Below are 18,825 nucleotides of genomic sequence, written 5' to 3' on the forward strand. Positions count from 1 at the left end.
AATATTACTAAAAAATTTTCATTAAAATTCATTTAAGCTTTTTGAATTAAATTTAAAAAAATTTCAATATTTTCCAGTAAGTAGACAAAAAGATTTCTGAAGCAATTTAGTTTTTTTAGCTTGATGTTTCACTGTTATATTAAAATCGAAATTAAGAATTTAATACGTGTAAACGTTCTAAATATTTTATTTTATTGTATTGTTAGACATAATTATGTGTAACGTGTTAAAATGTTTTTAAATATAATGTGTTAAATAATGTTGATTAAATAAAATGTGTTAATGAAAAAGCGTATTGGAGGATTTGTTTGATTCGTCTCATTCAGCATGAACGCTGTTTGTAATTTTGCTTAAATGAGTTTTAAATTTTTTTCTGACAGTTATGGATTTGATTATTTTTCAAAAAAATATTTTTAAAAGCCCTTTAATTGTATTTTTTGATTTTTTAAATTAATTTTTGTACTAGTTATATTGTCAATGCAGTGATAAAATGTAATAAAACGTGACAAGGCAATAATTAAATCAAAATTACAAAATTTAACTCATTTATTCTTTATTAACTCAATAGCACATTTTTCAAACTACAATTATTCTCAAGTTTCTAGAGCTCAAAATATTACGCCCACATAAACTCAAGGGTTGTTAAGTCTTTGACATTCTTCACATAATACGCTGCTCCATCGTGGTCAGGCCACCCAGTTATATCACCCAAATCTACAACACATTCTGGTATGCGCCATTTTTTAGAAAATTAAATCTAGTTGTAATCATGCAATCCAGCCATTGCTATCAATCAATTTTCGTGTCGGTTCGTTGAAGTTGTTGTTCCAGTTTGGTTGACATTGGCCATGTTTCTGCACCATATAACAACACGGACGTATCACAGATTTATAAAGTCTTGATCGTAGTGGTAGAGGGGTGTCACGCCCGCATCAATATAGAGGCAAGGAGATGCCATTTATTCCAGGCTGCACGTATGCGTGCTCGAACGGCAGCTTCAGCTGCTTCAGTACAATCTAGAACATCCCCTAGATATTGAAACGATGTGACTTTCTCTACCTTAATGGCTTCAAAAACATTGCTATTTCGAATTTGTTGTTGTGGGCTGACGCAAGCAGGACAAACAAAATTGGACACTTTAGATAAATTAACAAGTATTTTTGAACAACGTTTGTGACACCACTGGTTACACTGCTGACACTTGATTGAATTGTTACCTACACCAGCTTTACAAACTGAACAGGGCCATCGTTCAGTAACTGTGGATTGGATGGGTTCACCAGTGTTCATTGCTTTGGTTTTGCTGATGTTGACTTTGAATCCATGATCGGCAAGTCAGGTGTTCCAATCTTCAAACATCTGCGCTGCATTCTGCTCAGACGTGGCTGTTAAAGCGATATCGTCAGCATATATTAGATTCCAAATGTCACCAGTGCGTATCGGTTTTGTGATTTCTTCCATCAAAGTTATAAATTTCAATGGACTGAGAATTGAGCCTTGGTGAACTCCAACGCCGATGTCAAATGCATTTGTGTTTCCAACCGTTGTGCTGACAAGAGTCTTAGTATTCGTATACATTTCCATCACAAGTCGAACAAGATATTCTGGAATTAGTTACTTCTCTTGCAGTTGCCGAAGGGTGTGAATTGCATCAATTGTTGATTTCCCCACTAGGAAACTAAATTGATAATCTTCTCTCAATGATTTTCTCGACAATTTTCAGGGAGTGTTCTAACAGACGTATATCCCGATATGATGAACAGTTCAATGGATCACCTTTGCCTTTGTATAGAGTAACTGTCATGCTATAGTTCCATTCAGTCGGCATTGAGCAATTTCTCCATATTTCACGGCAAAGTTGTAGTAACGTTTGGATACCTGCAGTACCAGATGCTTTGATAATGTCATTTGTGAGTCCAGAGGGCCCTGCTGCCTTTCCATCCTTCATAGCTTTTAGAGCTTCTGTAAGCTCCTCTACAGTGATGTCTGGAATCGGACTTTCGATGGGTGGAGCGTCAAAGTTGACATTGGTGGGATTTGTTTCGTTTAACAGACGGTTGCAGTATTCTCTCCACTGTAGCTTGATCTCATCTTGTTCAAGTACCATCTCATTTTTGTCATTTTTTATACATGAGGCACCAACTATGTCTTTTCGTACGCTTTGCTTGTTTTGCTATACCATACAGAGATTTCATTTGTTCACCTTTGCTTTTAGTGAGCCACTCTCTGCACTGATCTGTCTGTATGTACTCCAATCTGTACTGGCTTGCGATTGGTGGTCTAACTGTGTTGCGACGATCTGTTGAAATTTTTCTCGATGAATAATGCTTTTCAGCTTCCACGTTTTGATTCTCCGAGGCATTTGTTTAGACTTATGTTTTGACAGTTCGACAACCAGGTCTGCCACAAGGAGTCTATGTTGGGCGACACATGATTCGCCAGGTATATCTTTGACATTTTTGAATAGCCTTCGGTGTTGTTGCTTGACAGCGAAGAAATCAATTTGCGTGACTGATGGTCCACTTTTGTATGTTATGAGATGTTTCAACCTCTTTCTAAAATATGTGTTCAGTAAACAAAACCCGTGACTTTCAGCAAACTCAAGGATGCGGTTGCCATCTTCATTTCGTTTTCCATAGCCAAAACCGCCATGTACGTTGTCAAAACCATCTGTTTTCTCTTCAACATGGCCATTGAGATCGCCTCCAATCAGGGATTGTTTCAGAGAATGTAGCCCAGAAGTCATTTTCATCTCTTCTGATTCGCCTGTCTGTGGTGCGTATGCAGAAAAAATAACCATTGTTTGCTTTTCTATGCGAGGCTTGATCCACATGAGACGTGAATTAATCCTTTTAATATCCAGTACTTCTTGGGCTAGCGGTTCTCTGACAAAAATTCTTACACGATTTTTGGCCGTCTTTTGACCATTCCAAAATAGTTTATATTTTTCTTTGTCTGAGTTGACATGACAGACACCATTCGATTTCCATCGGGTTTCCTGAAGGCAGCAGATGTCAATTCTTCTACGCTCGAGCATTTCTGCGATTTCCATGCTGTGGCCAGTCAGTGATCCAACATTGAGCGTTCCAAGTCTAAGTACCATAGAGGGGCCATTCTGAATTTTTCTGCAACATCCCTCCGCAATTGCATACTTTCCAGGGATTCTTGGCACCCCTTGACCACTTAAGGCCTGCTGGGCCGTTGTTTTTCTTTGTGATGACATAGAAATAATTTGGGGAAAAGTTTTTACATCGAGACACCCATCCTGACGACAACCACCAGTTATAAGCGGTGGGCTTAGTCTTTTGCTGAAAAGCGTGGATGCAGTTTTATATCATTCCCATGACCATGGGGGATAATAATAATAATAACTAATCAATCAACCAATCAATCAATGGACCAATCAACCGACCGTCCAACCAACCGACCAACCAACCAACCGTCACTCAGAATAACTTTATGATTGGGTCTGAGAGCTCTGACATGAATGATACCACAGACGTGAGGTATCACTCGTATACTCGCTCGAAACATAGTAATCGAAAGAGTGCACCACCCTTAGATACAGTATCATTCTATCCAAGGCTTTTAGCATATTAACATATGCTATATTAACATAAGCTATCACCAATCAAAATCGGAATAAACTCTGTGCAAGCATTAAACACCATAAATCAATAGTATAATTTATGTACGGACAAATATTTATACCTTAATATAGTAAATATATATATATATATTAAATATATATCATCCACATTCCAACAGTAACATACCCTATCGCCAAATATCTAAATTAAATTCTGACTCCATACATTTCTAGTAACTATAATCTCCAGTCCTCATGGGAATTTATCAATCTATCGAACACTAACAAACCATCAAATCATATTGCTTCTCTGGATGTCGAATCTTTGTTTACAAATGTTCCCGTCCACTACACAATTGCTATTATCAATAGTGTTTATCACTTAGATATGGTCCCCTTAAAAATACCAAAAACACAAATCTCAAATCTCTTCTCCAAATCTGCACCACCGAAACACCTTTCCACACTCCACAGGTAAGCTATAAAAGCGAAATGACTATTTATATATACCTATTATATATATTAGATAATAGATAGGTTGATTGTATTATATTATATAAATATATATAATTATGTATATCATATAATTTTATTTGAAATTAACAATTTACAAATAATGTCACAAATTTTTACACAGACAATGAAATAATATAATAATGAAATAATATAATAAAAAAAAATATATATATATATAATTTTTTTAAAATTTAAATATTTTAATTTTATATATTAAAAATTTATATATCATAAATACATAAACAACAAATGATTTCACACTAAAACAATTTAGTTCGTTACGCTAAGCCAATCAATGCTGTGTTACTATCTTAATTATTTTGAACTAATGGCCGGTTAACACATCAAAAGCTGAAACAAAACTTGTTATAAAACTTTGCATTGTGTGTGTAGTCGTGATAGAACATAAAACCTCTCCAAATAATCAACCTGAAAAAATATTATTACAAAATCATTTTTTATATAATTTTTTGGATAAAACTCTCACACAAAAAACCTCCAAGCAGAAAACCCCTACGATTAAAACCATAACAAATCCATAACAAATACTTCATAATATAATAAAACTCAATAATAATTTTGTAGGTCTAGTATACGTAAGCTTTGCGTTTTTTTAATTTATCATTAACAATTTTTATTCATCACTCATAATAAAATTTTTTAAGTATTTTTTCCAATTATCATGCGAAAGTGTCATCGGGTGAATATTCCAATGATTGAGCAAATTGTATTTTTTATTTTTAAGCGAAAATGTAATCGCTCGGACAATTCATTTTTCGGACGAAAAAAGCATCTGGCAAAAGCTCCAGTTACCGTACATACCGTACATAACCGTCGCTAGAGGCGCTAGTGTTTCTACGTGTAGAAACTGGAACCTTCTGATAGCGAGATATCTAGTACGATCGTGAAGCATCGATAAGACAGGTATATAAAGACGCGTGAGAATATTGAATAGTGGTATTGATCTTACTGCTGAAAGTGGTATTTGATTTTGACTCTGCGCTGTAATTATTGTATTTGCGATATAAGTTGTGAATTGTAATTTGGAAAGCGATTATTTGTGAACGTTTATTTGATTGTATATGAAGGTTAATTTAATCTAGATTGATTAACTGATGAGTATTTATTAGTTAATTAATGATGATTTATTGATTAACATTGATTATTGGTTTGTAAATAAATGAAGCCATAGTTTAAATTATTTTGTGTCGTTATTTTTTATTGGGATAAAACAAACCCGTCGTTTATAGGGCAGTTATACTAGCTGATCCAGTGAACTACGACGTGAACCCTCAAAAATGTATATCAAAATAAATTGCCAAGTTCGATATTTTTTGAATTTATTTAAGACTGAATATTAATATAATTTATTGAGTCAGCCTCAAAAATAAAAAAATATTCGTATATAGAAAACATTACTCAACATTTTAATGGAACTGTTCAAAAAATTATTAAATATAAATCACTTGACGAAGATAATATAAATGTCAAAAATAAAACCAATAAAGCATGTCAAATGAACAAAATTATGAGCAGCATTATGAGCAAAGAATAATTATAATTCTATTGGCTTGACGTTGTCCATTACGTGCTTGACGATTTCTATTCGCTTACCGAAGGGCTTCACTTTGTTCGTTTGTGAAGTTTGAAGTTGGAACATTCTAACACGATTTTCCTTTCTTACAATTTTTTCTGTTCTTTGCAATCGATTTGTAATATCACTAAGTCGAAAACCATTTTCAAAAAAAAACCTTGTCGGAACAACATAAAAAATTTCTTTGAACAGGAGAATTCAATCCCAAAAATTGACATAAATTTTAAAAAAAATAAGAGGTTAACTCGTCGTCCTTTGTCGGAAAACTTTTTAAAAATCTCTAAAATTATGCTCGTATAACTCCTAATAACTATTCAAAAATAGGCCAAACCATTATGGGGGGATTGTTGTCGTCAGGTTTCAAAGCAGAGAAAAATGTTTTTCTATCGTAATATAAACCGGTCGACAGACCATTCATAGACTGCCTGGTGTACTTGAACCTCATCTTGAACTTTGGGTGACCGTTGTTATAGGTGATAAGGATTTGAAAAATTTTTAATGGGATGAGCCACCAATATTTATAACTATAAAGAAAATTATAATTAGTCAAGAAATGTTTGTGATTGTAATTATCCAAAAAATGAATTGAAAGATAACAATACAACAATATAAATAAAATAAAAACCGCATCACGTTTTTAAAACAAAGTATATACACAAAGATAGCATAGCAGATATAATAATTAATACAACAATAAACAAGTAAGCCTTTAAAAGTAAATTAAATTGAAAAATTAAATTATTAATATGAATAAATAAAAAACAAAAAATAAATATAAAATATTTATAGAAGAAATATATTGGCCCTCGAATTGATTAGCGCAGTGTACGACTACGTAACGTAAGAAAAAATTCAAATTCATCTCTTATTATTGCTCACTCGATTTTGTAATTTAATTACTCTAAAACCAAATTTTTTAACTTTAATTATATAAACTGTATTAAATCGATAATTATTTTAAAAATAATTGAATATCATTGTGTCTTACGAATAAACTTATCAACCAATGAAACTGGGCTATAATTACCAATTGAGACGTTGCTGTCATCATTATCACGATCATCATACAAACATTAAAAATAATTTTTTCAAAATTTACCAAATTTTTGCTATGCACAATAGACTATGAGACATAAAACAAATATAGAATAACAAAAATCTGTTCAGCCATTCTTGAGTTTTTCGCATCCTAACATACACTTAATTCGGTGAGTCAGTTTTGTAATTCTCAATAAAATTTATTTTTATTTAACCTAATTTTTTTACTCAAAAATATAAAAAAATGACGAAATGTTGATTAACGTGAGTAAAATGATGAGTTAGGAAATTATGACAAATTCATCAAAAACTTACTTATTACACAATTTTTAAATCAAAAATTCCAACAAATTTTATTCCAGATTCAAATTTGTTGCTTGAAACTTTGGAATCTTTAAAAATCTTGGAATTTTTGTTGAGGTATAGGAGCGAAAACCATTTCATTAATCTTGAACACAAAGGCAGATTTGAAATTCGACTGTAATTACCACATCAGGTGCTAGACCAGGCTTTTAAAGAGTGATTTAATGGTTGCTTGTTTTTTGTAAAACAAAATTGGCATTACTGGGCCCTCAAGCATACTAATTGGAAGCGATAGCAACATGTCCAAAATCTCTTCTATGATAAATGTTAGAACCCGGTTTAAACTACAACGATATAATCGGCAATGTTGAGGTTTAAGTAGTGAAATGATCAAATAACCCTTAAACTCAAGTGAGCAAATGTCGTTAAAATTTGTTTGCTGAAATCTGTGCTGAATGCACCTATTTTCCATTATTGAAAAAATAACATTCCATGACTTTTGGATAACCTCTCTGTGGTGATTGACTGGAAATAGTTTTTTATATCAACAATCTGTTGAGATTCAATTGCGCTTTAACTGCAATGGCGATACAATTCGTTTTTAGATCGTCAGTAAATTTTTTGAAGCCTACGTGCGTTGTGTTTTGCCGCAATCTTTAATTTTCAATAACCAGATATCAGTTTTAGGACGTACTTTTATCCTGCGCAAAGTAGAATAAACGTTGATGATCTCGATAAGCAGATTCATACAAATCAAAACGTTTGGTGACTGATGATTGCAGAGCATAGTATTAGGTTATAACTTTGAATTGTGCAAGATCAATTTTTTGATAGCAACAAACAAGTAGAACGTTTGATGGACGGATCAGATCAAGATCAGATTTGGTATTAATGACATTTCTCTGAATGTGTTGATGAATCTACATGTTTTTTATAGCTAAATGACGTCAAAAGAGTTTTTGCCTGACCTTCAAGATTTGTCTTGATTTTTATTAATTTTAATTTTTTTATTCATACGATATATCAAAATATTAAAATATATAATTCAGACCATGAAAAGCTTTGATTTAAGTTAATTTAATCTTAATTTGTTTGCTTTGGTTACGCTCAATCAATCTTCGTTTAGCGTCCAGAGACCCGGTTTCCCGAGGTGGGACGATGTTTTCTTTGCCATCAACTTTTTGCGCCAAATTAGACGATCAGTTGTATCCATTTCATTTAAATGTAGAGCTTTCATGTCTTGCTTGATTCTTTGGACGGCCTTTGGGACGTGTGCCAGGTATTTCAACATCTGCAAGAGAAGTTATGTCACTGTTTCCACTTTATTTGACATGACCAAATCACCGCAAACGGTGTTGCCGGCATTCGTCCTTTATATCAACTAAACCAGCACGACGCAGGATTTCGGTAGATTGATGTAGTCCTTCAGACTAATTCGTTGCATCCATCGGAGCATTTTCATGTCGGTTCGTTGAAGTTGTTGTTCCAGTTTGGTTGTCATTGGCCATGTTTCTGCACCATATAATAACACCGGACGTATTTCAGATTTACAAAGTCTTGATCGTAGTGGTAGTGGAACGTCACGCCGCATCAATATAGAGGCAAGGAGATGCCATTTATTTCAGGCTGCACGTATGCATGCTCGAACGGCAGCTTCAGCTGTTCCAGTACAACCTAGAACATCCTCTAGATATTGAAACGATGTGACTTTCTCTACCTTAATGGCTTCAAAAACATTGCTATTTCGCAGATGTTAATCTTTCTACTCTCGAGCATTTTTGCGATTTCCATGCTGCGGCCAGTCAGTGATCCAACATTGAGCGTTCCAAGTCTAAGTACCATAGAGGGGCCGTTCTGAATTTTTTTGCAACATCCCTTCGCTATTGCATACTTCCCAGGGATTTTTGGCACCCCTTGACCACTTAAGGCCTGCTGGGGACTAGGGGCCGTTGTTTTTCTTTGTGATGACATAGGAATAATTTGAGGAAATGTTTTTAAATCCGGACACCCATCCTGACGACAATCACCAGTTATAAGCGGTGGGCCTAGCCTTTTGCTCAAAAGCACGCTAGGCAGCGTGGATGCAGTTTTATGTCATGCCTAGGACCATGTCATGCCCAGGTTAAGCTCAGGCATAGTTTTTATAAACAGTTTTGTTACTTAATGATTGTAAACTTGAAACGTATTTTCTATTTTATTATTTGAATCGAATTTTATTTTTGTACATACTAATTTATTTATCAAGTTTAAAATTAAACATATATCAACATGAACTCTTTGAAATTTTAATTTCAAATTTATTCATTTACAAACCAATGATTAAATGATTTACTAATGAATGATTTTTTTAATTGCCGACTAATGAACTTGCCAGCCTTTTATGACGTTCTGATGCTTATGCCTGTTTTTAGTGCAATAGAATTTTTGATACATTACTCACGTAAAACTCTTTCCAACCCTTTTGTAATTTGTGATTGGAGAGCTGGCGGATACGAGGTTTGAATTGAAACATTCACATTCTTTCATGAAATATTGAACCGTTTTAATAATATAAACATCAAATAGGAATCAGTAAAATTACAATACCAGGAAATAAAAGAAACATCAAAAAGTACTTACATTCAATTAAATTGAAATAATAATATTTGTACTGAATATTTTTAATAAAAATCGTAATACTAATTGCACTAAAAATTTTCATTATTTTGCAAATTTCTGTATATGTGGTACATGACAATGCAAATCTAGTTGTTATCTGATGTATGCTGTATGCACTTCATCATACTCATGTTAAACTTCAGTTAATGTAACTTTTAAGTTATTTAGACGATAAAGTAATATCGCACAAGCCTTTTTAATTCTTGTTAAACCTTCCGTGAATCGCGAAAGTGAATAATTATGTTTATAGAAACAATTTTTTTTATATTAAATAACTAAAATAATTTTATATAAAATAAATTTAACAAAGCAAAATTGGAAATTGAACACGTCCCTGATGCACTACCACGGTGGTGTTACTTTCTTGCTTGGATTTTACTTGTACTTACTTCACTTGGTTTTTCGGCATTTTTTGTTATGTACACAATCTCCGTTAGTACTCCAATTGTAAAAGTTTGATTAGCCTGCTATTGCTTTTCTTTTAAAAAACCAGTACGATAAAGAACGAACTTATGAATGGTATTATCAGTCAGTCCTGCCAACACTTATTGGATACATGGTTCAAGATTTATTTGGTACTTTATGGTTTGCAACAGTATGTACTTTCCTTTACAAGGTCAAAATTAATTCTGACGATGAATATGTGGCAACTATTAAATGGGAAAGCATTTTGAGTAACTATTTTTTCATTTGTTCATTTATTTATACTAAAAATTCAGATTAAAAATGAAATATTTCTTGTAATCGTTTACAAGATGTTTTTGAATTTAAAAAATATTTTGAAAATATCTTTTTGTGTATGCAGACTCTGGGCATTTAATAATTTTTATAAGCATTCAATGTTTGTGGCAAGATTTGAAAAAAAATTTAGAATGCGTTTTTTTCAAGTTGAGGGAGCAAATAAAAAATATAACGTTTCTCATACATTTGTTTAGATTATTTTGCAAATTTCTTTGTCTTACAATTGTCAGAAGCGTAACAGATTGTTTGTTTGATATAAATACAGCCCCAAATCGTAGTTTATTTCTGGCCCAGATATTGTTATTTTACCTATAAGACATGTTTTATATGGCAAAAAGATAAACGTTAGATATATTTTGGAAATGTTTGATTTTAAAACAGATGTTTTATAAGACAAAAATATAAACGTTAGATACGTTTCAGAAATGTTTGCAATAAATGCTATATAAAAAAATTGTAAGGTCTTGAAAGTGCTACGGAAAATGATCTTAAATTTATAAGAAATGGAAGAAAAAATCCTGAATACAAACCTCCTGTGGTACCTTCTAAAATTTCTTTAGGCGCATCAAGTGACGAGGCTTACAAAATAACAAATATTGTGGATTTATATTCAACAGTTATGATACTATTGTTGTCCTACTTTTTGCTTGTCAAATGTTTTTTCCAATATGATACTGCAATAAATAATATTTCAATGGAAAGGACATTTATCTTTAAGCCAACTTACTTAAAGGTTAATACTTTCGGAAGAGTTTGTCAAATGTATAATTAGTTTATTTAAAGTTACTCTTAAATCTATTTTCAGTTTTAAAAATTTTATAAATAAATTACCAAATATATCACATGAAAATTTATTCTTTATATAAATATGGCCGCGTTTTCGGTATTGACTAGTTTTCTGATCAAGTGTATAAGTATATATAATAAAATATTTATGTATTTTTCGTGCCTTGTTCTTTCAAGACATTGGCGACCATCAACCTACACAAAACCCTATCTTTAACACAATAAGTGACAAAAGGATTTCATGAATGGTATTTGTGGTTGACCGCGATCACTTTTCCCTGTAATCTTTCCAGTAGTTGTAGTAATTCTTTCCTTCCGCAGGAGGCGCCCTAAAAACTTTAACTGCCTGCCCCGTCGGATTATCTGTAGTAATTTACTTTTTTCATAGCGGACAGTTTTAATACATTCTCGTTCGAAGTATGGGAGGTTCAACTAATTTTAATAATTATTCTCAAAAACCACAATTCAGCAGCGTTAATCTTTTTTTCATTTCTTTAGAAATTGTCCAGGAGCCGTAATTTAGCACAGGAAAAATATAAAAAAAGGAATTAATTTTGTTGATATTCTGATTTGACTGTTGGTGAACATCATTTTCATTTTTGAATATGCATCTTTCGCCATAGCTATCCTTTCTTATATCCATATCACATTTACAACCTGAGGTAATCAGACTTCCGAGATAATTGAAACTGTTTACTTGTTTCACCTGTTTACCATTAATGATTATGGAACAGATCGGGGCGGTTTTGCTTTTACCATACACTGTTTTGTTGACGTTAATTTGCAAGCCTTTCCTTTCACTTTCAAACACCAGTTTGGAAAAAATTATTTGCAGTTTTTCTATTGAATCTGCTATAAAGAGCTATACAGCATTTCCTACAATGGATATTTCAGGTAGATCTTTCTTATGATAATCTCACTATAGAGACTACAAGTCTGGAGAGAATACACAGCCTTGTCTAACACCTTTCTTTATTTCTATAAAACTAGTAATCATGTTACCAACATTCATCGCTTCTTTTGTTCTCAGTAGAGGTTTTTGATTATTCCCGTGGCTATTCCATTAATGCCAAATTTTCCAATATTCCCATAAGCTCCACGTGTTTCACGCTATCAAAAGGTTTGGAAAAATCGACAAAACAAGTCTTTCTTCATTTCAATCGCTCGTTTTCTGATCATTCGTAGCATAAAGTTTCTTCTCCCACAATCCTCTACAAAACAACATTGGACATTTGAAATTTCAGATTTGATTTTGCTTCGTGCTCTCATCATCAAAATTCTCAAGAAAAGTTTTGTAAGATGACTCATCAAGCTGATTGTTCAATGCAGCTCACATTTCGTTGCATTAGGTTGCAATGCAATAAATATTGACTTGGATAGATCTTCAGAAATTTTACCACTGTTTATAAATCTCATTCAAAATATCTGTCATTTTTGGCGCTTTTTTGATTTCATTTTGGAAAGAGCGGCACGAACTAAGTACTTTGGTCCTTCTACGTCTTTTTTAATAGGAGGCTCTTCACCACGGATATCATCAAAAAGATCCTTAATTTATTCAGTCCATTTTTTATGTACTTTTTTTTCTCTAAGATTACTTTGCCGGATTTAATTTTTTGCATTGAGAAACGGTACAAGCTCTTTTTTCAGTGATTTCTTTGATGTTTTTATACAGTGCATTTGTGTTACTGTTTTTGATCTTTTCAATAATTTTGCACTTGTCATTTAACCATTTCTCCTTTGCCTCTAAGCACATTTTTTTGGTTGTTTTGCCCTGCCATTTTTTGTAACTAGCAGGATTGTAATTTTTTACTTTCCTTCGTTCATCCATCAGAGATACGATGTCATCTGTTATCCATTTCTGACCTCTTCTCTGCTAACTTCCCTTGCTGATTCTGTGAAGGTATCTCTAAATATTTCATATTTATATTTATTTACGTCTTCCGTCAATAACTGAAAACGTTATACTTAATCATTTTGTGACAGACTGACAAAATTCAAACGTTTTGGAGCCACTTCTCTTTTAATTTTCTTTAACTCTATCATGATTTTACAAAAAACTGCCATAATCAGCTCCAAGGAAACTTTTTGCATTGTAAAACAGCATTTCTAAATCGTTTATTTACTGTAATGTAATCAATCATATTCTTTTCTTACCTTGTCTCCGGGACTCTTCTAAGCATATTTTTTCATTGGGTGATTGTCAAACCAGGCGTTGGTTATAATTTGATCATTTTTGACACACCATTCAATCAACTTTTCTCCTCTTTCATTTCTTTCACCTATCCCATAAGGACCAACCTCGTCATGTATTTTTCTAAGCCAACTTTTGCAGTCAGGTCGCTTATCATAATAACAATTTCTTGAGATTTACATGTTTTAAAAGCATCATCAAGATCACTGTAAAAAGCATCAAGGTGCTTTCAGACGTTGGCTCATAAACATGAATAACAGCTAGGTTGAAAGGTTTTGCGGGTATTTTGACCAACAAAACCCTATCCGCCCAAAAACCTTCTAAATTTGTAGACTTTTTTGTTCAATAGTACAATCACTTCCAGAGTGAATAAATTTGCCTGCTTCAATGATAATGACACCTGATTTTTTTCACTAAGTTTTGCTATGAGATTTATTCTTTTCATTTCTTGTTTTACGTTTTCAACTTTTCCAGCCTGATACAACGTTTTAACGTTCCATGTTGTCGCAGTAAAAATTGTATTCAATTTGTCACTATCATGTCTTTCTATTTGGTTTGTTTTCTTGGCAAAAGCTGTGAACAGTAGGTTGCCATAACTTGTTGTCAACTTTTCTACGTCTATATGAGATGGGTCATTAAAATTATATAAGATAAATAAATAAATCAAACAATTAAAAATGTTTGTTTGATTAAAATATTAAATTAGAAAATTAAAAAAGAAAATTAAATTAAAAAAAATTTTAAAAAAATCAATAAAAAGTATTTGAAGTTAATGTATAATAATTATAATTAAAAAATAATCCAGAAATAATAATGGGTGAAAATTAAAAACACTAATTTTATGAGAAATTATATAATAAAATTATATAATATAATTTCGTTTGGTTTGTGTTTGTCAATGGTTTTCTTGGCAAAAGCTGTGAACAGTAGGTTGCCATAACTTGTTGTCAACTTTTATACGTCTATATGAGATGGGTCATTAAAATTATATAAGATAAATAAATGAATCAAACAATTAAAAATGTTTGTTTGATCAAAATATTAAATTAAAAAAAAATAGATTGCCAATATAATAACATTATAAAATGAACAGGATTTAACATACTTTTCCATTATAATATTATTAATTATAATATATATTTAATTATATATATTTATATATATATATAAATTTTATATATACATTAGTGCGGCGCGATGTGTAATGGCTAAAGTGCCTGGCATTGTTGATGCAGTGTCCGGGTTCGAAAGCAAAAAAAAAGATCCCCGCCTATCACATGCAAAAGTATGTGATGCGTTGATTCACGTGTGTTTGTTGTAATAATGATAATGCGCCTCAGTCGCTTGCCATGGCGCTATATAAAATGACATTATTATTATTTATAAATTTATATTCCAAGTATTTCAATTTGTCTTAGTAAATTTTTATCAACAAAATAAAGTTTGTCCAAGTCTTTATTAAGTCTTTATTTCTATTAGCAAACATTTTATTAATATTATTGCAGATAGATCTATTTCGACGTTATCGTCAGTGCATTTATTTATTCAAAATTATTAATTATATTTATAAAATAATTACAAATATATACAAATAAATTTAAAAAAACATAAAATTAAAATTTTAACGAAAAATTGAAAACATTTGAACAATAACTATGGTGGCATCAACAACTTTAGAATTGTTAGGCGTGAAATAAATTCAAATTGTTATAATTATTATAAACATTGGCCTTGGCAAGATACACAGATAGACACAATAAGCTACTGACGTTGGTCATAAACGAACGAAGATTCACGCTCCAGTCGATTACTGCATTTTTACTGATTTGGTGGTGGGATTTGGTGGTGGAAAAAGTTCTCCCAATTTCTCATCTGTTCAACGCGCTACATCCAGACATTCGGCGGGGCAACGAAATAGAAATTGTAGAATTGACGATATGCCAGGTAACAAATATGTTATCCAGACAATTCAAACGCTAAAATATGGAAACTTTTAATTTGAATAACAATTTTATTATTTTTTAGATGTTTCAAATATTTTAATTGTTTTAAAATAATTCGAACACGCTGATTTCAAATATGTACGTGAAATATTTATATCACGTCGAAATTTTTCACAAATTCAATTTTAAAATTTTTAATTTTTACTTATTTTACTTAATGGCTATCATATATCAAGCGTATATGATGCGGTGACAGCAAGTAAGGGCAATCTACTGTCAACAACTTTTGCCAAGAAAAACCATAGACAACTGCTACAAAGTGTTCAAAGCCGATGGTCGCAAATGTCTTAAAAAAGATGAGGCACAAAAATACTGCTTTTTAACATTCTATGTTTACGATCATTTACAAATTAATTTGTTCAGAATAATAAATTGCTAAATAAATTGCAAAGTACATAAAGCATAAAACTTCAAATTAAAGACAAAAAATTTTCTTCTTAATTTTCTTCCACATTCTTTAGCCGTCAAATTCTTCATTTTTAGTATCCAACAATAGTCCGCCATCACGCCATTGTCCTTGTCATTGCCATTTGTCTGGAAGAGTCAATAAAAATTCTCCATTCATTGGCATCATACATAACTCCCAACTCAGTAGTTGAACAATATACAAGGAAATCAACTTTTGAAAAAATTTTATTAAATCTGTTTCACGATTTCTATACCATAAAAATGTTGTTTCAGGTTCCAGTTAATTTTTTGTCTTCAAACGTTATCCCAGTAACTATGATAAAATTATTGATCAAATCTAGAACTGAGAAAATGCTCCTCTAGAATCTGAATTGCTAAGTGAAAAATTGTTTTTATTAGTTTCAACAACATCGTCATAACTTGATTCATCATTTGGCAAAACTTCTGCTATGTCAATTGGTATCGGAAAAGGTATGGCATCTTCATGAGGTACTGTCTCAATAACCAAATAAAGATATGATAAATCTTTTCTATTTTTGTTTTATTCTGTTAACCATCGTCTGTGTGATTTTTGGGTTTACGCCAAATCATTGGAATTCCAAAACTTAAAGAAGTTTTCAAACCTCTGCTCCAACTTCTTAGTCTTTCTACACATGTTCTGCATACAATATATATCTGACGAATGTGATAATGTCTTGCTTTTTGCGGACGATTCAAAAATTTATAGAATTTGGAGGAGCGAAGAAGACAAATATAGTGTCTCACAAGATAATGTTAAAATTGTAAACATATTGGAAATATTTAAATACGAATAAATGCCAGCTGCTGAGAATTGGCTCCAAAAAACCATACTGACACATGGATCGATGATGGATCGATTTTTAATTTACCAGAAGTTGATCGATCAGGTATCAGTTTCCTGGAGTAATAATTGATGACAGGCTGAATTTCAGAAATCACGTGATGAAAATAGTACACAAAGCAAATTCCATGCTGGGTGTGATTGCCAGAAATTTTAAGAGGCTTTCAGAAGATGCTCTTATGACCTTGTTCTAATCATTAGCGCGATCTCATGTGGAGAGTTGGATTGATAGATGAATTTAAGAAAGTACAAAGAAGAGCTACACGATTAGTATTTTCCTGTAGAGGTCTTCCATACGACGAAAGACTGAGAAAACTAAAATTGCCCTCCTCACCTACAGACGACGAAGAGCTGATCTGATTCTGATGTTTAGAATAATTCGTGGTGAAGTTTCAGATGAAGTCATCAATCAATCTTCGTTTTGCGTCCAGAGGCCCGGTTTCACGAGGTAGGACGTTTTTTTCTTTTCCATCAACTTTTTGCGCCAAATTAGACGATCAGTTGTATCCATTTCATTTAAATTGAGAGCTTTCATGTCTTGCTCGATTGTTTGCGACCAGGACTTCTTTGGACGGCCTTTGGGACGTGTGCCAGGTACTTCAACATCTGCAAGAGAAGTTATGGCACTGTTTCCACATCGTTTGACATGACCAAACCACCGCAGACGGTTTTATATCCTCTAAATTAGAACAACGCAAGATTTTGGTAGATTTGATGTGGTCCTTCGGACTAATTCGTTGCATCCATCGGAGCATTTTCATGTCGGTTCTTTGAAGTTGATGTTCCAGTTTGGTTGTCATTATCCATGTTTCTGCACCATAAACAACACCTGACATATCACAGATTTATAATGTTTTGATCGTAGTGGTAGTGGGATGTCACGCCGCATCAATATAGAGGCAAGGAGATGCCATTTATTACAGGCTGCACGTATGAGTGCTCGAACGGCAGCTTCAGCTGTTTCAGTACAATCCAGAACATCCCCTAGATAATGAAACGATGTGGATATTTTATTTGGATATTTTAATGACTTCAAAAACAGTGCTATTTCGAATTTGTTGTTGTGGATTGATGCAAGCAGGACAAACAAAATTGGACATTTTAGATAAAGAACCAATTATTTTTGAACAACGTTTATGACACCACTGGTTACACTGCTGACTTTGATTGAATTGTTACCTACACGAGCTTTACAAACTGAACAGGGCCATCGTCCAGTAGCTGTGGATTGGATGGGTTCACCAATGTTCATTGCTTTGGTTTTGCTGATGTTGACTTTGAATTCATGATCGGCGAGTCTGGTATTCCAATCTTCAAACATCTGTGCTGCATTCTGCTCAGACGTGGCTGTTAAAACGATGCTTTGCGAGAATCTTCTCTTGCAGTTGCCGAAGGATGTGAATTGCATCAATTGTTGATTTCTGATTGTGATGCACAACGTTAATCTTCTCTCAATGATTTTCTCGACAATTTTCAGGGAGTGTTCTAACAGACGGATACCCCGATATGATGAACAGTTCAATGGATCACCTTTCCCTTTGTATAGAGGAACTGTCATGCTATAGTTCCATTCAGTCGGCATTGATCAATTTCTCCAAATTTCACGGCAAAGTTGTACTAACGTTTGGATACCTGCAGTACCAGATGCTTTGATAATGTCATTTGTGAGTCCAGAGGGCCCTGCTGCCTTTCCATCCTTCATAGCTTTTAGAGCTTCTGTAAACTCCTCTACAGTGATGTCTGGAATCGGACCTTCGATGGGTGGAGCGTCAAAGTTGACATTGATGGGATTTGTTTCGTTTAACAGACTGTTGAAGTATTCTCTCCACTGTAGCTTGATCTCATCTTGTTCAAGAACCATCTCGTTTTTGTCATTTTTGATACATGAGGCACCAACTATGTCTTTTTTCGTACGCTTTGCTTGTTTTGCTATACCATACAGAGATTTCATTTGTTCACCTTTGCTTTTAGTTAGCCACTCTCTGCACTGATCTGTCTTGACGTCTTGCATAGTTGTTCTTCTCACTGAAAATTTTATGGTCATCAACAGACTTTGATATTTGCCATTGCTTGTATGCAACTTTCTTTTCAGCTAATGCATTTTGTACACTGTCATTCCACCACCAAGTGTCCCGT

General features: G+C 32.9%; 3 protein-coding genes across 3 annotated transcripts; all 3 read right to left on the reverse strand.

The window, feature by feature from the left end:
* Positions 1-2,683: 2,683 nt before the first annotated feature.
* Positions 2,684-3,052, reverse strand: HELRODRAFT_152646 (hypothetical protein; the record flags this gene model as incomplete). The annotated part of the gene is made up of 1 exon (XM_009031984.1): positions 2,684-3,052. A coding segment is annotated over one exon (369 nt), but the record flags the coding sequence as incomplete, so codon positions are not given.
* A 1,822-nt stretch (positions 3,053-4,874) lies between these two features.
* On the reverse strand, positions 4,875-10,107 carry HELRODRAFT_165397 (hypothetical protein; the record flags this gene model as incomplete). Its single annotated transcript, XM_009031985.1, has 6 exons — positions 4,875-5,107; positions 6,111-6,223; positions 7,673-7,770; positions 7,844-7,942; positions 8,856-8,997; positions 10,088-10,107. 6 exons carry the CDS (start codon positions 10,105-10,107, stop codon positions 4,875-4,877), a joined length of 705 nt encoding a protein of 234 aa, XP_009030233.1.
* Positions 10,108-12,816: 2,709 nt separating this feature from the next.
* Positions 12,817-13,861, reverse strand: HELRODRAFT_165398 (hypothetical protein; the record flags this gene model as incomplete). The annotated part of the gene is made up of 4 exons (XM_009031986.1): positions 12,817-12,996; positions 13,089-13,131; positions 13,524-13,622; positions 13,734-13,861. The coding sequence occupies 4 exons, from the start codon at positions 13,859-13,861 to the stop codon at positions 12,817-12,819; spliced, it is 450 nt and encodes a 149-aa protein (XP_009030234.1).
* Positions 13,862-18,825: the final 4,964 nt, after the last annotated feature.

This window comes from Helobdella robusta, assembly GCF_000326865.2.
Source record: "Helobdella robusta unplaced genomic scaffold HELROscaffold_8, whole genome shotgun sequence".
NCBI classification, from domain to species: domain Eukaryota; kingdom Metazoa; phylum Annelida; class Clitellata; order Rhynchobdellida; family Glossiphoniidae; genus Helobdella; species Helobdella robusta.